Genomic DNA, 9,773 nt, shown 5'->3' on the forward strand with positions numbered 1-9,773 from the left:
GCTAAGCCAGATCAGAGCTCCTACATGATGAAAAGGCCTTAGGGGAACTTTGCTGAAAAATAACTTTAGCTCAGCTTTTCTTAACCTCCTGTGACAATTCTGTGATGCTCCCACTACAAGGTACTCCTCAGGGGCCTTTTATTTTGGCTCACTCAATGACTAGCCTTCAGCTTTCCATTTTCTCAAATCACAGTCTTCTCACTCTGACAGTTCCTGTTTCATTAACCATCTTTTTTCTTCCACTCTAGGCTTGAACAAATTGTGCAGTTGGGCAGCCAGTGCCCCAGTGATACCTTGCAATCCAGGGAGGATGCATCAGAAGTGAAGGAATGAGGGCATGAATAGAGCAGGGGTGCTCTCCTTCTGCAGCAGCCATGTTACACCAAGCCTGGCAGCTTTATGGGAGGTGGTGCCGTTGGTCCAGTCCTTTTATCCATCTCCTCACACTGGCTGTGGTGACATTTGGTGTGCTCGCACCTTTGATTTGCCACCGGCTTCTCCACTCTTACTTCTATTTGCGGCGCTGGCACCTGAACCCCATGAGCCAGGAGTTCCTGGAGCAGAACCAGCAGGAGGGCCAGGCTGCCCTCCGTTATTTTGAGAAGCTGCAGATACCAAACGCCTCCAAAGCCTCTGGCAGTGATGCCTTCCAGCCCTTGCTGCTGGTCACCATTATCACTGTGCAGAGGAGGAATGATTTCCACTATGTCTTGCAAGTGGCCTCCCACTTCCACCGCCTCCTCCAGAAATGTGGTACACGTTGCCAGAGCCACCAGATCCTCCTCTGTAATGTGGAGTCAGACCCCAGTAGCCATCAGGATGTGAAGCTGCTGAGCAGCTTCTTTCCTATGGTCAGTCGTGACAAAACTGGGGAGAACCCTGACCCCAGAGTGAACCAGTTTGAGAAGGAGAAGCAGGACTACATCTTCTGCCTTGAGCAGTCGCTGTTGGTGTACAAGCCGGAATACATCCTCATAGTGGAAGATGATGCTGTGCCAGAGGAGGAGATATTCACTGTCTTGCAGCACCTCTTGTTGGCCCGGTTTTCCAAACCATACCTCAGAGATGCACTCTACTTCAAGCTTTACCATCCTGAGAGGCTTCAGCGCTACTTCAACCCTGAACCCATGAGAATCCTCGAATGGCTGGGTCTGGGCATGTTTCTGGGGCCTGTGCTGAACTGCGTGTACTCCTGTGCAACTGGGCGCCCCAGCCTCAGTTGGCCCATTATCTTGTTCTTTGCTTTGTACAGTATGGCTTTGTCAGAGCTGGTGGGACGGCATTACATCCTGGAGCTGCGCCGGCTGGCCCCCACGCTGTATAATATTGTTCCGGTCACCGAGTGCTGCACGCCTGCCATGCTCTTCTCAGCTCCTTCTGCCCGCCGTGCCTTAGGTTACCTGAAGGGGCTGCACTGCCGCCAGGGTTTTGCTAAGGATATTGCCCTCTACTCGTTGCTGCATACTAAGGGGGAGAATGCCTATGTGGTGGAACCCAACCTGGTCCGGCACGTGGGAATGTATTCCAGCCTTCGGCTAAATGACAACCCGAAACTGCTGTGATTTATTCATGCCTTTCCAGACACAAAGCCCAGAGAACTTGCCAATGGGCAAAGAGACTGTGCAAACTTGGATGTTGTGCTGCTCACACTTGGACATCCTGTGCCTTCAGGTGGACAAAAAATAACTTTCTTTCAAAAAAAGCTTCTTAAACTTATGTACATGCAGATCCTGTTTAATATATACTTATAACTAGTCACCATGCATCATGTGGGAGGGGAGTGGAGGATTCCCATTGAGGGTTGTGGATTGTCTACTCTCCTTAATGATTCTTAGGGAAAAGTTCTCACACCAATACAAACAGCTACACTGCCTACTGTCCTTTACATTGGTCACAGAAATCCTCACCTTAGAGCAACAGAAATGTTGGACAAAGTGGATGTTTCAAATTTATGCTAGTAAAGAGGAAAAGCACTTATTTTCCCATCCTTACTAAGGTCTGATCTCTGACGGTATTGAGCAGATCTTTCAAAAGCAGCAGTGGTTTCTGTGAACTTTCCCACAAATTTCGCTTAGATTTTTCAATTTTTACAAAGCCTCTGTTTGTTTCTGTCTCCCCCTAAGATCATATCTGCACCTCTACCCCTCCTGCTCCTTTTTCCTGGAACAGAGACTCTTAAAAACAAAGCCTCTGCTGCTTCGTTAAAGGTCAGCTTTGAAGGCAGCAATAGTTTCCTATTGCTTTGTTTTCACAGAACAGCAGCCATTGATGTTACACAGCCAGGTCACAAATGCACGTTTTCATTGATACGTTACAGACATTAAAAGCAGTATAGGATGACTATCATGCTGGTTGGTATCATTACTAGTTGTAGTGGATGCAGGTCATTAAAAGAGGCCTTATCAGTTGTTGATTGGACTTAGACATTCAACATGAATTTACCTTGACTTCCTATCAGCATAGAGGCAAAGGAAAGATTAGCTCAGGTGCCGTTATTCTGCAGCATCCTTGTTTCATTTTGGAGCTGTAACTCACGGCTCAGCCTAAGTGTTTCATCCACTGCTCCTGGCAGCCAGCAGAACACCCATAGGAAACAAAGCTAGCTGTTCGTAAAAACAAGCAACAATAGCACAACACATCAAGGGGCCACTCTGGTACTGACCCATTAACTTAATGTGCTCTGGTTGTTAGGCATTTGGGATAGGTACTTTGCACCACAGCTGTGGGCACAGTTAAATATAAACCCATGCAGATGACAGAGATCTCATACAGAATCAAAATTGCCACCAAAATGCTTATGTCTAATGAAAAGCCCACCTTGACTGTAGTGGGCTTTGAATCAAATTAACTTATATGTGGAGTTTGATTGAACTATTTTTGAAACGATGTTCCTAGCTTTGGAATGAACCATGTACAATGTTCTTGTCAAGTTTTTGTCAGTGGGGGTTGTTAGAGCTCTGCTTTGAATTTTCTTTCCCTCAGTCTCTCCCAAGTGATTTATGCCTTAAGCTCTTAACAGGTTTGTAGATGTGAAAGACGTAAAACCCCTGAGAGATGAAACCAAAGAAAGTTGAAAACCTACAGCTGTCAGCACATGATGGGTATCAATTACACAACACAAATGCATAATGCAAGTGAGCCGATTAGAAGTGGCTTCACAACACAGAGCAGTGCTTTGTTCTCTTAGTGATTGGATACTTTTATAATACCTTTGGACATCAGGTGTGAGTAAAAAACTGCTTGTGGATTCCATGTCATTCCATAGGCAAAACACCTTTCCTGTCAGAGGATACAGGAAAAATTGCACAGGCAGAACCACAATTTATTCCCAGCTGATGAAAACCCCAAAGATACCAGAGTGGTCACACAGTGGCAGGTGGGCAAACTGATTCTCAGGCTTTACTATAATATGGTTAAAATGGCAGGATTTGAGTGTCATTGTATATTTATTCCACTAAGTGCCTGGGCGTGTGAGGAAATACACCTTGTTCGTGCATCTTCAGCTGTGAATGTTTCAGTGCAGTGTGCTTTCTCTTCACTGTTTTTCTGTCTTTGTACCATACAAATCCAGGACAATGTCCTGTTCTTTTCATGAGGGTCTGTTCGTACTCATTCTTGCAAAGAAAATCTCACAGCAAAGTACTAGAAATTGGACAGGGAAAGGAAAAAGGAGGAAGGAAAAGAAAGAAAGAAACCTTAGAAAAGTAACCAACTAACTATATGCAGTTAATAAATGTTTTGATGTGGGAAATGATTCATCCATTTGTCTCGAAGTTATTTTCCTTGTTTGCCCAGTAGTACTTCATTTGTCATCCCAGAAGTCCAGGGGAGGTCAATAATTTCATTGAGCTTCATGGCTGAAAATTAAGAACATGAATTTGAGGAATCCCATCCAAACTAGGGGCATAAGAGACAAGTTGACTGGGAGACCAAATAATATGCAGAGGTCCTAGAACTTGAACCTGCCAGTAAGAAAGTTTCAGATAAACCCACTGAGAATGAACTCCTTTGTGAAAGGAACAGGTTAATAAATTCTTCAGGTCCTTCTAGAATAATTTCCTTAAGTGCCCAATTCACCTTTACAGTACAGGTGCTTCTTTTTCTGAGCCTGCTGGGGGCTATTTCTGAGATACTCGGGTACTTGCTCAGTGCCCACCAGGCCAATGTGGCAGGCGTTCCTTCTGCTGCCTCTGAACTTTCACAAGTAGATTGATTTTTGTTTCTGTTTTCTGGGCCACATGTTTTATTAGAAATGGCAAGTTAGTGAAGTGTACTTCACCCTTGGAACAGAAAATGGGGGGTTACTGTCAGTTCTTAATTCCTGTTGGATTTTGTTACACAATTCAGGCTGAAAATGCAGTTTCAAACACACAAGCCTTTTCTCTCTCTTTTCTGTCAGGGGAGCGGACCTGAGTTGCCTTATCTCAGGCTACGTAAGTTCAAGGCCTAGGATTAACTCCTTGAAACACAGCCTGAAGAGTTTGGTTTTAGTCACATCAAAACAAATGTAGTGACTATTTTTGAAAGAAACAATATGGATTTTCTAGGGTGCTGGTTCCTTCACAATAGTTCAGAGACTATTTTTCAATGCAGCAACTACTGCTTGCACAAGAGGGTTGTTTCCTGATGGGCCAGACAGCAGGATTCAAGGCATTGTTGTCCGAGACAATTCAGGGGAAGTTATTCAATTAAACAAAATTTACCTTTGTTTTCAAGGCATGTCAGTGGACATGCAGGATTCTGGCAGAACACAAAGCATAAACTGACAGTCTCTATTAGATTAGAGGTCCAAGAGGATTTTCTAACTACAGTAGATATCAACGTCTTAGTGAGAAGGCACTGCATTTGAAGAGAGAAGGAAAAAGCTTTCCCCTCACTTGTGAGGAGCTGTGAATTGCCAGACTGGGTATTTCAACAGCAATTTAGCTGGATGCAGGGTGAATTACTTTTTTCCCAAAGATATTTACAAGCAAACTTTCTACCAAATAAAAGCCTTTCTATGAAAACTCTATTGTCTCTTCTTTCTGTATGCCACTGTTTGTTCTCCTGACTCGCAGATCCATCTCTTTCCTTACTATATTTGACTAAGAAGGATACTTCTGTGTTCCTGCACCTGCATGCATGTGCTTGTATGTAATAATTTGGATCCTGCAACAATTCAGGATGAAAAGGACCTCTGAAGGTACCTGGTACAATATCCCAATCAAAGCAGGTCTTACTAGACCAGCTTGCTCAGGCCCTTCTCCAATCAAGTATTGGGGCATTTTACTGGGGACCTGAGATAAAATGAAGCTCTAGATGCTGGAATTTAACCTTAGCATACTTTTGTATAGAATGGCTATATAGATAATGAAATAAAAAAGGTTATTTTCTCCGGGAGACAGTTGTAGTTACAAAAGCACTGGCAGCTTCTCTCCTGAAGCTGGAGTTTCTTTTTGTGTATTTCCAGCTTTATATATGGATATAATCTATAAGATACCAGCTTTATAGATGTCGTATCCAAATACAGCAGATGGCAGGGCCTAACATATGGTTCTTGATAATCTTCTGTATAGCATACATCTGCCAAAAATGCATATAGAATTACGTACTCTATGGTCTGTGCTTCTTCACTGCATGTGCCTCTGTTGCTAAAGTAATTTCATTTCCACAAACTATCTGTCCTGACAGCTCATGTTTTGAGAGAATCTGCCCCATCAGTCAGTTTATTTGTCCACCTGTAAGCTAAAAGTCAGCAATATCAATGTCCATTTCCAAGACTTTGTTCAGCATAGCAAGTTATGAATGCCACATTCCCAGCTGTGTAACCAGTGGTGATTTTTAAATGTTGACGAAGAAAAATAGTGTTACATTTTCTTGCCCTGTCAGTAAGCCTCTGGCCAGCTTTGTATTCTTCAGTGCCTAATTGCTCTTTGAATTTCAGTCATGGTGTCCAGTGTTCCTCCAGCAGCACAGAAACCACATCTACGATGGTCTTTCCAGCAAACTGGTCCACTTCACACATCTGTTGTAGTTCATATTTTACAAATTGTATGCCAACATTAACATGCAGCACCTAAGTGTGTTTTTGGGGGGGGATTATGTGCTGCTTAGATAAATGGGTAATAAACAGTTAAGTGTCTCCCATTATAGTAGCCACTTGTTTGCCTGCTTACTTTTTTAAAAACAGAATGTCAACAGAAAGTCACAGAGGCCATTATTACATTTATCTTCGTGTCCTGTTACAGCTATTTTGCATAGCCCAGAAATGTTGCCACTGGCTGCCTGATTTGAAGTTGTATCCTCGTTTGCTATCCTCACTCTTGAAATTATTACAAAGATTTCAGTTTTGATAACAGTAATGTTACGTGCTTGCCTGTTTTTCATTCCAAGTGATGGTGTTTGTTGCAGCCCAGCTTTAAGTCACGAAGAAGAGCAAGCCAACCCCCCACCCCGTACAATCCCCTCAGTGCTCTTTGTGGGCCTGAGTCCGTTCTGCCCAAACTATTCATACCCCCTCTGATGTACATGTCTGCAGACATTGCTGTGGAGCCAGAAATACAGGTGATTTCTTTCAGTCAGGTTAAAGGCCAGGCCCGCTGCAGTGGGGTGAGGGCTGCAGGCTGTAGGGGAAAACAAACCACTTAATAAACATTACCTCTGATTAGATAGGGATGAACAAGCTGGACTTTGAGACAGTTAAGCAAGACCGCAGAGTATGGAAAACAGGAAACACCAGCACCAGGTGGAGAGGTGAGGAGGAGGCTATCTCCACTCAGCTCAAGTGTGGTATGATTAGACTTTAACCCCATCACGCAGGCAGCACTCGCTTGGAGCATACAGAGCCAGGTGTTTGTCATGTGGAGACGTATTATACTCAGACATTCTTCCAACTTCAGTGTTTTTTTTCCATTCCATTTCAAACCGTTTAATAGGCCTGACCACATACAAAAGTGTTGATAAGATTAATAGCACTTCATTTACTGAAGTGCAGAGGGAAGCTTTAACTTTTTCATTTTTCACCTGATGACCATGTAATCTCTGAAATTACTTCATCCATTTATTTCATCTTTGTTTCTCAGATGTACTATAGTTTGTTTCTTTTCACATTTACTTCTTTTTTTTTGTTTAAAATGCTAGTTAATATGGGTAATTAAAGGCAAAATTACTCTCAGAATGATACTGCTAGAAACAAACAGAAAAACCACAATCATCAACCTGAAGAAACATAAGCAATTCTAAATTTTTACCTGTTGCCTTTAAACCAGGCTTTCCATTGATTTTAAAGTACTTCATCTAGCAACAGCCTTCACTCAAACCTCAGTGCAAAACTGACAGATCCTTTGACAGCAAGGTTGGATTTAACAAGGACAGCAATTAAATTAACTTCCACTATGAAAATACAGTACCTGCACTGTCAAACTCAAGAAAGAAAAACCACAAATTAAGACCTAAATAATAACCCAAGTCACCTGTAAAGACAGTTTTTAGTGGTCTTTAAAATTTTTAAGTGTATACTTCTATCAAATCTTTTATGGTAATTTCAGATGGAAAAGTCAATGTCAGCAAAATCCCCAATACAAAATTCACTTACGCTGTGCCACATTTGTGAGAGAAAATGCTAGATGCTTGTGTTTTAACACCATCCACCTCTGATAGCTAACCACCATTTTATGTTTCCATGCTATAAAAGGCACAACAATGAACATTTAAGTTCTCTTACTACTTAATGCATCTTGTTTGCAGTGATGTTTCAAATAGGGATTTGAATGAGCTATAAAGATTTTTATATTGCAAGACTGTTTATAGCAGCTTCCTCATTAAGAGATAAAAAGCCATAATCCATGCAGAAAAACTTCCATCACTGTATTTAGCTAGATATGTATTTAAGAAATCAATTCTCACACACCCAAAACTCTCAAAAAATAATTAGTAATCTTTCCTCTATTTAAAGATTTTTCTCTTAACTAGAAAGGTAGATCAGCAATCACTGCAATAGTCTGTAGAATTATTTTTAAGAATACCAATACGTGAGAGTACTTGTTCTTTAGCTCAACTGCCCTCCCCTCCCATTCTCCCTGTGCTTATCCTCAGCCTGGGACCTTTGCAGCACTTCCCCCTTCCCATGCCAGAGGCGGGTGGGATGAGGAACCCTAGGGAGGCAGAGAAGAGCTGGTGCTTCCTCAGGAACTGAACTCCCACAGCAAACACTGCCCACATGGCCAGCACTACAAACTGCAGAAGACAAACCCCACATACCACTAAGATGGGTGGCAACACAAACAACAGTGGATGCTACAAAAGGACATCTGTTTCATGCCATTACTGAGACACTTTGTCACGAAGTTGCATCTGTACTCCTTAACATCCATCTGCATGATCTCTGCCTCTTTTTGCCTCCTGCCTCCTGTTTTCCTGAAGCTCCCAAGTGTGAATAAAGACCTGCATCTTTATTCCTCTGAACACACCTTTCACCAGGGCTCTGGTGTTCCTCCTGCTCCATGTCCACCAAAGGCCTCCCAGTCTTCCTGTATGATCAAAGTCATGCTGTCCATGGCCACAAATTGAATCTCTGTCAAAGTAATGTCTCGATGTAGCTACCTCTACCAAGGATGCTCACAGCAGCAGACAGCCTCTTGCTAGCTACACCCCTACAGCTCCATCATGTTACTGTGAAAAAGGCTTAAACAAAAAAAGAAACTGTTCCAAAATTAGTTGGGTCACTGTAAAGCTGAGACAGTTGGCAATACTATGAGTTCAAACACTACTCCATGAAACAGGCTTACAGCCTGAATAATAAACCAATTTTGCTAAAGAACAATTAGTACAGACAATGATTTGCTATTTTTTATGGGGCTTAGTTAGTTAGTTGCTTGGTTGAATGCAAGTACATTGCATTCCCTGCACTATGCAAGCTTATTCCTCTTAATATTTAAGGATACACAATACTACTATAACCTAATTTTTAGAGCTATAAGTATCCCCAAACTATGATTACATAGCTGTGATGATGATGGTGTGTCCTCTTTTCGAATGTCTTTTTAATACCACCCTACTACTAATTTCTGCACAGTATGGTCAGCGTCATGGTTCAGCATGGTAATAGTACTGTACCTTACACTGACATTATCTAGCATGACTGCTCATTCTATATTCTTGCCTGAAAAGGCTTCCATTCCTAAATTAAGTGAAAAAGTTAACCATCATGTCCATTCACTTTTTTTTCTCCTCAGTCCTCAGAATCTCTGCTAGGACCTGTAATCCTAGTGCTTGAAGTGCTGGATATTGGCTCAGAAGGACTAGAAAGGCACAAACTAGCCATTACTCACAATTCCAAAAGAGTTAGGAATGCAAGGTGGGCTGCAGGGGATTGTCTAAAAAGGTTTCTAAAGGTCAGACACTATTTTTTTCAAGAAGACTCCCCCAGCTTTTCTCTAATAGTCTGTCAGACCATATCACAGATGACACTGGGAAAGAAACACTTCCAAGTACTTTCCTACCTGTGACAGCTTCTAACTAAACCAGGAATGACAAGACTCAAACTCCAATTTTTGATGTGGCCTTGAAGAAGATCATCAGTCTGACACCTTCTTAGATAATATATTCCATTAAAGATATTTTTAATGCATACTAGATGCCTCTGTTTGTGGTGGAGAAACTTTAATACACCATGGGGTTCATCTTTCTGCTAGGATGCAAGCAATGGAATATAAAGCAAACACTGCAAAGCAGGGAAGGCTTTATGCCCATGTTATGTGCCACAGCGTTCTTCAGCAAAAAGGTATGGATCGGAA

The 9,773-nt window shown here is 42.1% G+C and overlaps 1 protein-coding gene across 1 annotated transcript; it reads left to right on the forward strand.

Moving 5' to 3' along the window:
• Positions 1 to 374: 374 nt before the first annotated feature.
• TMEM246 (transmembrane protein 246) lies at positions 375 to 1,562 on the forward strand. Its single transcript, XM_010296904.1, has one exon. The coding sequence runs from the start codon at positions 375 to 377 to the stop codon at positions 1,560 to 1,562; it is 1,188 nt and encodes a 395-aa protein (XP_010295206.1).
• The last annotated feature ends 8,211 nt before the right edge of the window (positions 1,563 to 9,773 follow it).

Source organism: Phaethon lepturus, unplaced genomic scaffold, assembly GCF_000687285.1.
Source record: "Phaethon lepturus isolate BGI_N335 unplaced genomic scaffold, ASM68728v1 scaffold31221, whole genome shotgun sequence".
Classification (NCBI taxonomy): Eukaryota; Metazoa; Chordata; class Aves; order Phaethontiformes; family Phaethontidae; genus Phaethon; species Phaethon lepturus.

Coding starts and splice junctions, on each gene's coding strand:
- TMEM246 (XM_010296904.1), top strand. CDS start 375: ATGTTACACCAAGCCTGGCAGCTTTATGGGAGGTGGTGCCGTTGGTCC.